Source organism: Podarcis pityusensis (assembly GCF_964106645.2).
Source record: "Podarcis pityusensis genome assembly, chromosome: 3".
Classification (NCBI taxonomy): Eukaryota; Metazoa; Chordata; class Lepidosauria; order Squamata; family Lacertidae; genus Podarcis; species Podarcis pityusensis.
In genome coordinates this window covers 83013350-83026032 of record NC_138026.1, presented here as the reverse complement: position 1 = coordinate 83026032, position 12683 = coordinate 83013350, and the positions used below count along the sequence as shown (strand labels likewise).

At 41.4% G+C, this 12683-nt stretch overlaps 1 protein-coding gene across 9 annotated transcripts in view; it reads right to left on the bottom strand.

Annotated features, from left to right (window-relative positions):
- The window catches only part of BIRC6 (baculoviral IAP repeat containing 6), a 138862-nt gene that overhangs the window by 51451 nt on the left and 74728 nt on the right, over positions 1-12683 (bottom strand). For all 9 annotated transcript variants that reach the window (XM_080997574.1, XM_080997575.1, XM_080997577.1 and 6 more), the window contains 9 exons: positions 11288-11567; positions 8573-8829; positions 8125-8233; positions 7059-7280; positions 5773-6553; positions 3821-3964; positions 2340-2469; positions 903-1034; positions 173-340 (listed from right to left, as the gene is read on the bottom strand). In XM_080997574.1, coding sequence (XP_080853700.1) covers positions 173-340; positions 903-1034; positions 2340-2469; positions 3821-3964; positions 5773-6553; positions 7059-7280; positions 8125-8233; positions 8573-8829; positions 11288-11567 — 2223 coding nt within the window. The remainder of the gene's footprint in view (positions 1-172; positions 341-902; positions 1035-2339; positions 2470-3820; positions 3965-5772; positions 6554-7058; positions 7281-8124; positions 8234-8572; positions 8830-11287; positions 11568-12683) is intronic.

Sequence of the window (12683 nt, the reverse complement as noted above, 5' to 3'; positions counted from 1 at the left end):
AACAACCACATACTAGCAGCTTACATAATACGGAATCCCAACCAGCAATATAAAACAAAGACAGAACAAAAACTATTTATAATGCCACAATTTGGGTGAATGGATAGATCCAGGACTTTATATGACTCAGAATGCTGGAAAATATGCTTTATCAGAAAATATGGAACACTACCTGGTAGCAGTTTATGGTACAGGTGAAAAACAGGAACACTAATAGTTTTGCTGGAAGTGTCACCTCCAGTGGAGGAGTTGCCTACTTTATCTGCCATCACTCTCCCTCGTCTTGAGGGTGGGCGAGGGGGGGTAGAGGATACAGCCCTTTTCGACTGAGACTTCAAACCTGTAACAGAAATGAAGTAGCGTTCTAAAGACATATATGACAACACAGCTTGAATAAATGAGATTCTAACTGCATGAGAAATGCCCACAAATCATTCCACATGGCACCATCTCATGTTTGAAGAACTTTTAACCTGTGTGGCAGACCTATGAATGCACTGCTTGCATGCCAAGGCAATTCTACCTGGGCGGCAGAGGGCTGTATGGATGGGAGCTGGTGCGAGGATTTTGAAACCTTTAAAACTAATGCAGAAACATGTGGAACCTTCCACAGCTAAGTGTCACACCCAGTGTCCTATTCAATTCAGTTCCAATTCTTTAACACATACTATAATCTTTATTTCAGTGTGTTTACTCCTGCATTCCACTGTGTTGGCCAACAGTACAAAGGAACTGACATTATATATTTTTAAACAACTTGGGAGGAGTACTTGTATTTAACTTGTTGCTGTTTTGAACTGAGCAACAATGACTACATTGCAGTGTGCTCTCAGTCCCTTTCTCCACCCCATCTCAAGCATACCCGACAACTTTACATCAAAGCTGAACAAGTAAACACATACCAGAGGCAACAACAACACTGTAATTGTCCTGAAACCCATTTTCTGCTTTAACTTTTTCTTTCTCTTCGTAGTTCTTTTTCTCCTTATCTTCTTTTTGTTCACTGATTAATTTTGCGGTTATGCTTGGGGTATCTGAAAAATAAAGATTACTGTATATGAAGAAATGTTAACCAGGATTTTCATTAGCTGACTACCTGTTCACTCAAGAGCAATTATCTGGTTTTCGCTTCTCTCATGACTTCAAGCACACTGAATGTCCCCAAAATGTTCCTACGAATTGTTCAATCCATATTGGGATATATGGAGTGTACCAATATGCCCTACAATGGCCTGACATTCACATATTGTGTGCACTGGAGCATATGTATGGAGAGGAGTGTCTAATGCACTTTAAACTGTTCTGTGTTATCTGCACATTTGTCCAATGTGTACATGCACTAGGATCTACACGTGTGAAGACAAAGTGGGGTGTGAACATGCATGAGAAGAGCAAGGTGGGCTGGTGTGATCTGAACTGATCTAACAATTGCAGCAACATCAATCATCATCATTGGAGATCTGCTCCCAAATAAATGGGTATAGCATTGCAGCCTAAGGTATTTCCTCCCTGAATGCATCTCAGATGTTTTATATTTTAATTTTTAAAAAAGATTGTAAATCACTGAGGATTTCAATTGAAAGTTTTACTACAGTTTGTATACTGTACATTTTATTGTTGTGAGCCACGTTAAGACCTACATGGTGAAAAATCGAATATAATTTTAAAAATAAATAAATAAGGAATTCAACATCATGCTAGGGTAAGCATTTGAGCTTGCCAGATTGATTTATCCCGCTTCTCCCCCAAGTGCTGTTCCAGGGTTTTTTAGGGGTTGCAGGGCAGCACAAGGGGGACAGCCCCGTTCTGCCAGCGGAAGTCCTTGCATAGGGCTTTCGCTGACAGACTCATTAGTTGAATCATAGAATGGAAGGGACCGCAAGGGCCATCTGCTCCAACCCCCCTGAAATGCAGGAAACCTTTGCCCAACATGGGGCATACGTTTAGACAATGTTTCAACCCCATCAACTATATTCATTTTCTGCCCCTACATATATAGTTAAATATCAAATCAAAATGTTTTTGTTCACTCGGGCTTTTGGTTTGTAATTTGTTTCATCCCAGGAGAGTTGATTGGCATTTTTGCTGCTGCTCAGTTGTGTGTTAATGTAACCTAACAATTTTACGTTCACTTATTTTAGATGGCTGTTTTAATTATTTCTGATATGAAATCCCCCTGTGCTTTGGACTGGAGAAAGGGTCGAGTATAAAACATCTAACAGGTAATAAGTAAAGTGTATGAAACTTACTTTCATTGGTATGGTTGATATCTAGGTCTAAACTTTCATTAAATAAAACAAAAAGGACATTAAAAAAATTAAGAATAATAAGCAACTTGCCTGACACTCGATCAAGAACCTCTGCCAGTGTTGTTGAGACTGGTAAAAGAAGAGTGCGGAACTTGTGCCCTGCCCCATACATTGGATGCTGAATTACATGGCTGGTTGCGTTAATTCTACCTTTATACAACTAGAAGATAGAAAACATAAAATTATATCAAGCATTTAGAAATAAAACATAAATATTACTATTACTATAAATATTAAATATTACTATTACTAGTTTCAAGATGCTATACATAAACATTTCTCGCTGTCAGCGATATAGGGTGGCACTCAAGTAAGGTTTCTTAGAGTAGACCCATTGAAATTAAAAATATGACAAAGTTAGAGCCATCCATTTCAATGGGTCTATGGGTCTATTCCAAGTAAATCTTAGCTGCCTGCCACCCAAAATAGGTTTTATTGCAATACAGTGGTACCTCTGGATGCAAACGGGATCCGTTCTGGAGCCCTGTTCGCATCCTGAAGCAAACGCAACCCGCCTCTGCGCATGCCGCGATTCGCCGCTTCCACGCATGACGTCATTTTGAGTGTCTGCGCATGCACGAGCGGCGAAACCCAGAAGTAAAGCGCTCCATTACTTCTGGGTCGCCGCGGAGCGTAACCTGAAAACGCTCAACCTGAAGAACATTTAACCTATGACCGTACTAATGCTTTATAGGATGTGAGATTCAGGGTGATTTTAACAGTTTAGAAAAGTTTTTCCCGCTGTCAACTACAAAATAATTTTCACTGTGATATTATTCAAATACTTTATTTTGAACATATACTTCCAAGAAACCTGTATTTTTGTACTACAGTTGAAGGACTGTTTATCTGAAAGTGAGAAGGCGGCATCAGGATCTGCCCACTGAAAAAGAAACAAGCTAGAAGGATGGCCTCACAGTAGCCACTGGGCCAAGTAGGTCAAGTAATTAAAACAGAATGGATTTAATCAGTAACTGTGCTACAGCTAATGTTAAAAGACATTAGCATTTTGGCCTTATGAGGAGCTGGGTAACCAAGAGTCCCCTTGTAGTGTTTCTTTCAAATATTCAAACACCTTCTGCTGTAGGCCTATGAATCATTCTTGGTAACTGACACATATGCAGACACATAGTAGTAAGGTTTTCAAATTACTTCCCACTAATTTTTTAAAAATAACCAGTGCTTCTGTTAAAAACGCTTATAGCACAGAATTTCTAATAAAGCAAAAAGCTTAAACGCATGCAATACACCAGACTTAAAAGAAGAAAATCATCCCAGGGTTATTTTCATTATAATCAACATCAACCTACTATTATAAAAAGATATTATTATTTTTTAAAAAGTGCATCACTGTCTTTATGTCTTTGGGGCTGGAAAAACACTGTACATGTTTTGACACCAACTCCCACCGTTGGGGGTGTGATATCAAATCATCAAAAAAACCCCTCCAATATCTAGTTACATACAGATTGTTCCAGTCCTAGGTGGGGGCGCAGAGAGAAGTAACTTACTGGACAAGGTGACTGAAGGAACATTGTGACTTTTTCATCCTCTAGCATCAACTGCAAAAACAGCCTTCTAATGAATCCTGAAATATTTCCTGATGTTGGGAGGTTGCTTCTTTGAGGAGAGGAGTGGAAGAGTTCACAGAGAACCTAAGAAGGGAGGTGAGGAATCATTTGTTTGTTTATTAGAATATCAGAACATGTGAACAATACTTGTGCTCTTATTAACTGGTGAAACAACTTTCCCCTCTATTTGTCTTAAAGCTCACAGTGCTTCTACAGCTGCTAAAATGACACTAAGTATTAAAATGAAACACTTGGGGGCAGCAAACAGGTTTTTATGTTGCAAAGACCAAGAAGCAATTTATTTGTACAGTCGTACCTTGGATCCCCAGCGCCCTGGAACTCAGACGTTTGGGCTCCCAAACGCCGCAAACCTGGAAGTGATTGTTCCGGTTTGCAAACATTCTTTTGGAACCCAAATGTCCAACAGGGCTTCCATAGCTTCTGATTGGCTGCAGGAGGTTCCTGCAGCCAATCAGAAGCTGCGCTTTGGTTTCCAAACATTTTGGAAGTCGAAGGACTTCTAGAACGGATTCCGTTCAACTTCCAAGGTACGACTTTACATACATGCCTTAATATGGGGTTTAACAACTGGCGGCCATGGAGGGGCATCATCTGCTGCCCCAGAGTCCATAGTCATTCATCCTTGACTCAAGAGTGCATGGAAGGGAGTGAGCAGAGTGTTCCAAGTCGGAATGAGTCAGAGCGCCCCAAAGAATGCAGTCTCTTCATTTCACATCCTCAGCCCACTGGACTTAAAAGACCAATGTGATATTATTCATGCTTCTTCTTGCCTGGCTGGTATACTGTGCAAAATGAAGCAAGCCCTAGATGACGACTCTGGATTTCATTCCAAATTTTGTACAAGACAGCAAACAGCCAGACAAAAAACAAAGTTGCGTGCCCTGCAAGTGGTGCAGTGAGACAATTCTGAGGCACACTTCAACTTTGCAAACCATTCCCCTCTGGTCTGCATCTTCTTTTGATGTATATCAGGAAAAAGGGGGATACTGGCAGAGAAGATGATGAGGAATCATCCTTCTCCACCACCTGATATCACCTATAAAGAATGGCTCACAGGCAACATTGTCAAATGGACCCTTAACCATTTGGCTAATAGTGAAGCAAGTAGGATAACGAAGAAAATAACATTTGTATTGACTAAGTTGTGGGCAGCTTACAAAATACAAGAATGACCCCCACACACTATAATTAGAATAAAGTTTAAACATTAAAATCCCTTCCAGTGTCTGCCTGATCAGGAATGCATTGCATCACCTTCAGAATGCCAGTGAATCTCTGAAGTGAAATGATTCCAAACTGTGGGGGCCACCAAATAAAAGACTGGGTGTCACGTCTTGCATTGACCGCACTCACCAAGCAAAATGAGGTATTTCCTCATTTGCATGTAATAACAAACAGGCTCACGAGGAAACTATCTCCGCAATGGCATCAGAAATTGCTGCTATCATGGAAGCTCTGTGTGCTGGGGGGAATCCATATTGCAAGGGACTTCCATGTTATAGTCATCTATTACAGCAACCCTTGGCATGATGATTATAATGTCTGAACATTACATCAATGGCTATGTTTTAACTTTTTCTGGGGTTGTGGCTTGAAAGAGTTGCAGATTTTTGATGGGGGCAGCATCGCACATTATCCAGCAGCAATGGCATATAAACCCCAGCAAATCCAGTAGCTTTATTTTGAAAAGGAATCTAGCCTGTTCTGCAACACACCCTAAAGACTCTGCTCTTATCATAGGCAAAACACAAAAGGAGGTCTGGATCCCCAAGGGAAGTCTCAGCCCCCACATACTCAGCCAGTCCTTCAAATCCAGCTAAACTGATCTTTTAATAAATATCAACTACTCAACATGTGAATTTGTTTATTACCTGAGCCATCAACCTCTGGTTATTCGGATGGCAAGAGATGCACTGCAAGAAGAATGCAACTGTGGCATTTTCAACTGCGGTCCTTTGCTGAGTCGTCAGTCCTGTTCCAGAAGCTGAAGAAAGTAAAGTTGACCTAGCACTAGTCTGCTGAGTCACCCCACCATGTCCACCAGAAGTAGCACCAGAATGGCAAAGGAGAAACAAAAGTGCTGTCCACAGTGGGTTGACTTCAGAGCCGCCCAGCCAGTCCTTCATAAGGTTGCTGTTTCCAACTTCTGTCAAAAACCTGAGAACAGGAGCAACTAAGTCGGCTGTGATGGGCATCTTGTTAAAGTGCTGTGGGACGTGGTGTCTTCTGAGCCTGTCTTGGGAACTGTCCGTTGACTGAGTGTTGCAGTCGTAGGCAGAGGTATGGTTAAAGCAGAAACTCGCAAGGCTTCTTACAAGAAGAGAGGGCAAACCTGAGTCCAACAGCTGTTTAATAGCTTCAGGAGACTGAGACGAGGCAGCGAGGGTGGCCAGGTGAGACTCTGTTAGTGCAAGAGGTGCTTGTGCATTTTTAGAGTCATCTGTTAAAGATGAACTAAGGTCCTGCTTTTTGCTGTCATCTGTCATAGACAGTCTGTGTTGCAACTGCACAGGGGGAGGAGTAATACCCATCCAGCCCATGAGTAAGGAAAAATAGTTTGGGTGAATGTGGCACATTGAACAAAGCAGACTGTCAACAGCTTTCTTCAAAACCATATTGCAGGGAAGAGACATGGACCAATTAAAGAGAGACCTAAGGAAGAAGGGGAAAGTAATTAGAACATAACACGCACTCAATTCTCCTAGTTAACAAAAAAGAATCCTAAATATCACCCTGTTCAATATGGCAGACAGAAGCAGATACTGTCGTCTCTAACTCCCATCGGCCCCAGCAGCATGGCCAATAGTCCAGAATGATGAGCCTTATATATAGCTCACCAACTAAAACTGCTCCCCATCCCCGATTTAAAACTTCCAATACAAGAAATGTATGAAATGAGCTGTCAAAGTCACTTAAAACATCTCATACAAAAAGAAGGAAGGTGAAAAGTGATAGTCAGTAGATCTGATTTCCTTTGTAGAATCTATTTTTGAAGAAAAAGTCTTGCATCATGTTAGTAGTATATAACCATGCACTGGTTTCTTAAGCACAAATAAAAAAAAATGTGGCTCACTATTGCTCTGTAGGACTAAGGCTTAAAGGTTTTAGAAAGAAATATAGTTTGGAGATAGCGCAGGTGTTTAGTTAAGCTACTTACTCAAAGAGCTCTCTGTTCAGCAATGCTGGCAAGTCGTACTCTACAAGCAATTCATAGCTGTGCCATAAAATTGCTGCTACACAGTGCAAATGGGAAGGAGATGGCATCAGAAGACCATACTCTCTTGTAGAGCTGTTTGGACAGATATAGTTAATTCGGCCACTTTTTTTCATAGCAGCTACTCTTGCCGAATCACTGACCCACTTCAATAGGGCTTGAATTCTAGAAAATGGACACACATAATTTCAAGGTTAAACTTAGTCACACATTACACAGGCTCAAGGTACAAGGAATAATGTGCTATGGAATAGAAAGAAAATGAAATGAATGGTAGGCGTGAATACTGAATATCAACCAGCAGACAAACTAAAAATAATTCCAACATGTCAGTCTAAGATCAAATGGGCAGTATTTTTAACAAATTTCAGGTGACACTGACAATTCAGTATTTTCCCAGGGGGTCTGATTAACAGACATGGCAACTGCAAGTCATTAGCATAGGCATTTTTCTAAGGTAGATGTGCCTAAATTAACTGCAAATAATTTGTCAATGGCTTGACTTATAGCATTAACAGGGGAAGTATTTGCAAATATCAAATATTCTGTCTTGTATGGCCATTTCACTTCCCCTCAAACTATAAACAGAAGCCTGTGCAAGGGGAAAAGGAATCCAGGAATGGCTTAAGTCTGAAAAAAGCAATTGCAACCTCACACACATCTAAAAGGCAGCTTGCTCTGGCTTCTGTTGGTTGGCTACCTTGGACTCTCAAAGATTTACACACTTATGTCCCTCTACGGCATGTATATATAATACTAGTGTTGTGGAATTTAGTTGTATGCTTCATCCCATACACAAGGAAAACATCAGGCCGCTAGCACTGCCCCTACTTCCAAACACCTTTTACCAGTCTCCACTGACATGCATACAAACTGGTAATGTCCAGATTACCCAGATCTGCATTTGTGGTCCCTTTGAGGGCATCACTGTAATAATCTCTGCAATCCATGATCCCCACATTTTGTGTGTGTGTGCTTGTGTGTATTAGAGACAATGCACATTGTTTACCTATCTTTCGTTCCAGGGTCCTGAGTAGTCCCAAGCTGATAGAGGATGTCAATGGTAGAGTCAGATGACAGGCCATTTAATCTCCCAAAAAGCAAGGGGCTATTCAAATCTTCTCACATAAAAGAAAAATAGATTTGTTAATGTCTTGAGGAACATGCAATTCACTAGCTAACAAAGTGTTGTTTAACGGATTGAATAATAAAACAAACCTTAAACTTTTATCTTAACAATAGTAGTATAATTATCATCGATACAAAGAAAGGTAGCTGGACAACTTAACAAATTATCTTACACTGTTGAGAACTTTAAAATCACTTATTTTTAAACTACTAAACTAAATGCTTTTCATTATTCTGATACAGTTATTCATTTCTCTAAACAAGGAAAGGCTGTAAGACTCTTTATCAAGTCACCAGATTATTAAAAAAGGAAACAGCCACATTCTTACCTGTAGGATCACTCCCTGATGCAGAACAGTTTCTTAAAAGAATGTCTATCAGTTTCAGGCCTATTCTGGTAGACTGAAGTCCAATTTTTACAAGCACTGCCTCAATGTTTGGAGAATGCATGCCACAGTATGGAGACATCAGTAGAGCAGCACACGTCTGCAAGAGGTTGGCAGTGGGTGCCGCGGCACTTGCCATCATTCCTTCTAAATCACTTATGTGAGTGAGGCAATGGTGCAACAACCTTAACCATCCAATGCTGGGAAAGCAAAGAAACCAAAACTTAATTAAAACAAGCTTAAAAATGGAAGGAAGGGTACTTTCAACTTCAGTGCTAACAGTGGAGAAGCTTTGCAATGCAGAAAATGACAACATGGATTCAAGAAAGCATACGAACTCCATGTAAGCCAATAACAGACCAAAAGAGAAAAATGAAAAGTACTTTATCCCAGATTGATCATGTTCTTTTAAACAATGAGAATAGCAACAACTTTTTTAAATGGCAAGATAAAATGCTTTGGGTTCCAAGCTTAGAATCTGCCGGGCATGCTATGTTTATGGAAGGATCCCTGTGGAAAACTGTAAGGTCATCTTTGGCCTTGAAACAGTGGTACAGACAAGGTAACAGACAGGTGCAAGTAATGAGAGTATTGGAAATAAGCAAAGAAACTGCTTTCTCATGAGGTCACCGTTTTACCCAGAAGTCTGAGCTCCCAATAGAACAATCTTTTTTGGACAAGGTCTACAAAAAGCAGACTTTTTGACAGTCACTGCAATTTTTTAAAAAAAGATTAGTTACGATTCAGTCTACAACAGATAGTACTGAACCTCTTGATGAACTGTTCCATGCTCTCAGGCCTGGCACCAGAAGGGCCCCAGGAGAGGCAGTGGCCTGTGGCCCAGATGCTCTGAGGGGCCAATGGGCCCATTGGCCACCCTCCCTGCTCCAGTACCCCAATGTAATGCACTGGGTGGGCAAAGAGGTCCTGCTGCTGCACTGGCAGCATGGTAATGGAGCCACTTCAACAGATGTGCTGGGGTAATGAAGCCACCTGGCGGGCTCAGGGCACTTAAGGTGGGGGCCTCTCCATCCTTTTTGAGGATGAAAGGGTGGCAGCTGTTCTCACTTCACTTAGGCAATGAAGGGGATACGTCCAAGTTCAGCTGAAAAAGTCCCGTGGGATCTGCTCTTTGCCCCAACCCCATGGCAGTTTCCTTTTCCCCTTCTTTCCCAATGCCACAGCACAGCTGGGATTTGTCTACACGCCTGTGTCCTACCTCCCTCTGCCCCCCCCAAAGATGCCCAAAAGGGGGAGGGGCTTTTTCTTTCTTTTGTGCATATATAAACTTTCATTTCCTTCCTCTCTTCTCTCACATACTCATGTGTGTGTGTGTGTGTGTGTGTGTGCGAGCATGCACCTATAATGTAAAATCCAGCTGATTTGTTCTTCCTTTACCCAACCACCAGAAGTCACTAGACTTGCAGTCAGGTTGGGGGGGAAAGGGTGACAAAGAAGCCAAAGCAATTCATTCCACCCCTGCAGGTTAAAAGCATGAACAGGATTTCCATTACTGAGGTTGTATACCCTGAGCAAGTTTATTCAGTTAGTAAAGCTTCTTGGGACGGTGTTGACATCCACATAAATGTACCCTGATAGGATTGTGGCAACTTTATAGTCTGATCCTTTTTATTTCACTTTGGGATTAAGTCTCCCCGGGTTCAATTTTTGCTTTTGTTGTTGTTTGATTTTAAAAACCTACTGAAGGAGGAGGAGGAGGAGGAGGAGGAGGAGGAGGAGTTTGGATTTGATATCCCGCTTGATCACTACCTGAAGGAGTCGCAAAGCGGCTAACATTCTCCTTTCCCTTCCTCCCCCACAACAAACACTCTGTGAGGTGAGTGGGGCTGAGAGACTTCAGAGAAGTGTGACTGGCCCAAGGTCACCCAGCAGCTGCATGTGGAGGAGCCAAGACGCGAACCCGGTTCCCCAGATTACGAATCTACCGCTCTTAACCACTACACCACACTGGCTCTCTTAATTCAATACTCTTAATACTTAATTCAAGCATTTTAGAGTGTGCTCCCTAGAGTGTACTCCCAATCCTTCCTTTTGGGTTTGGCCCAATGGTCACACAATGTCAGGTAATGGACAGGTGGGTGTGGTAGGGGACAAACCGCATCACAGAACAAAAGTTGAGGCCTTGTGTTCCCTACCACTGTCTTGGGGCTTCCTGCTGCATTTCCCATGCATATGCAGTTTCCCTCTTAGGACTGTGCTAGGCAGAGGCTTTGCTTTTTTGAATAGGAAATTGAATTTAAACATATATATGCACAGATATTACATAAATTATTTTGCAGAGGTTGGTGTTTTAATGCAACGAAGAAAAACACAAGTGATATCTATGGAGTTGCAAAGCAGCGGAAAGTAGCTTCTATGTGTTTCTGGCCTACAACATTGCTGACATCTCATAACCTGGCGCATAACGGAGGAAACGCAAGGATACTGACCATACAGAGGGCCTTCTCGGTAGTGGCACCTACCCTGTGGAATGCCCTCCCATCAGATGTTAAAGAGATGAGTAATTATATAACATTTAGGAAACATCTGAAGGCAGCCTTGTATAGGGAAGCTTTTTAAAGGTTTAATGTTTGCTTATGTTTTTATATATGCTGGAAGATGGGCAGGGTACAAACAAGTTGTTGTTATTATACATACCTTGTTTTGGATACCTGGTCTTCAGAAGGAAGGAATGGATTGTTGACGGTTGCAGATGAAGTGTTACCAAAGGCAGTGAGGCCAAGTAATTTAATCTGAGATAGTCCCAACGTACTAGCATCTCGTGGGCGGTGAAGGCGAAGACAAACGGCGGAGGCAACTTCAGCTTTTACAAGCTGTATTTTTATGTACGTAAGACCACTTGTGATAACAGGCGTAGACAAAGGTAACATGTTCACCCCATCTGCACTAATTTCAACAGATACTGACGAAGGACATGCTGTAGAGACAGGCAGGCAAACCATACAGTTACTTAGATTTGTGTTATAAATTTGAAGGCATCAAGTTCATTACTTTTAAATGTTAAGTAAAATTATTCAACACGTAAAACAATGTATGCTGCACACACTAGCACTACCTAAATAGTTGGTCAAATAACCAGAAGAGAGGCAACCCTGGACTTCATAAGAAGTGGCATCCAGGACCTGGTGCAAAAGAGACCATTTGATTCTTACCTGTAAAAGAGATTTCTTAATGCATGTAGGAGATTGTTTTAAAATGGGCATTCTTTATTAAAAAAATAAAAATAAAATGGGCATTCTTGCTCCACCCAGTGGTACTAGGCTGTAATTTTTGCCTGTTACCACTAGGTGGAGCAAGAATACTGATTTTAAGATCATCTCCACAAGCCTAAGTGAACATTAGTGTTGAACTGATTGGAAACAGGGACGACAGTGCTATCAAATTCAACAAATGGTTAAGTGAGCAATTGTCAAGGGAGTCCAACGTCAAAAGAAAAGAAGTACGAAAAAGAAGTGGGCTAGTGAAAATGATGAAAGGAAAAACCAAGAAGTCAAATAAATAAATAAGCCAAATCTCTCCAGAAAGCATGAGGATTATTCAAAACTACAGTCAACAGATGCTCAGCTAGAATGTATACTGCAGATCAGGAAAGCTACCACCAAGACTAAGAAGACCAAAAGGACTATGATCCAATGTTATCTAGTAAAGCTGATTGGTGGGATAGTCAGAACATATGGAAGGAAGTACTTCTTCTCATGGCACATCTATGGAGTTCACTGCCATTTATCCATTTATATGGCTTTTAATGGGAAATAGCCTTATCCTCAGTCCATAGATTTGTGCATCAAGGGTTAAGTGTCTAGTTTGCTATATGCTACCTCCAGGTTCAGAGGAACTATGTCTCTGAATACCCGTGCCAAGCAACAAGTCCTGCTTGTAGGCGTTACATGGGCATCTGGCTGCCCACTGTGGGAAGCAGGATGCTGGGTGAGACAGGCCTTTGGTCTGATGCAGGAAGGCTTTTCTTATGTCATTTAACAATCCTGCTTAACAAATGGTAGCAAGTCACCCATTAAATAAAACATTTCTACAA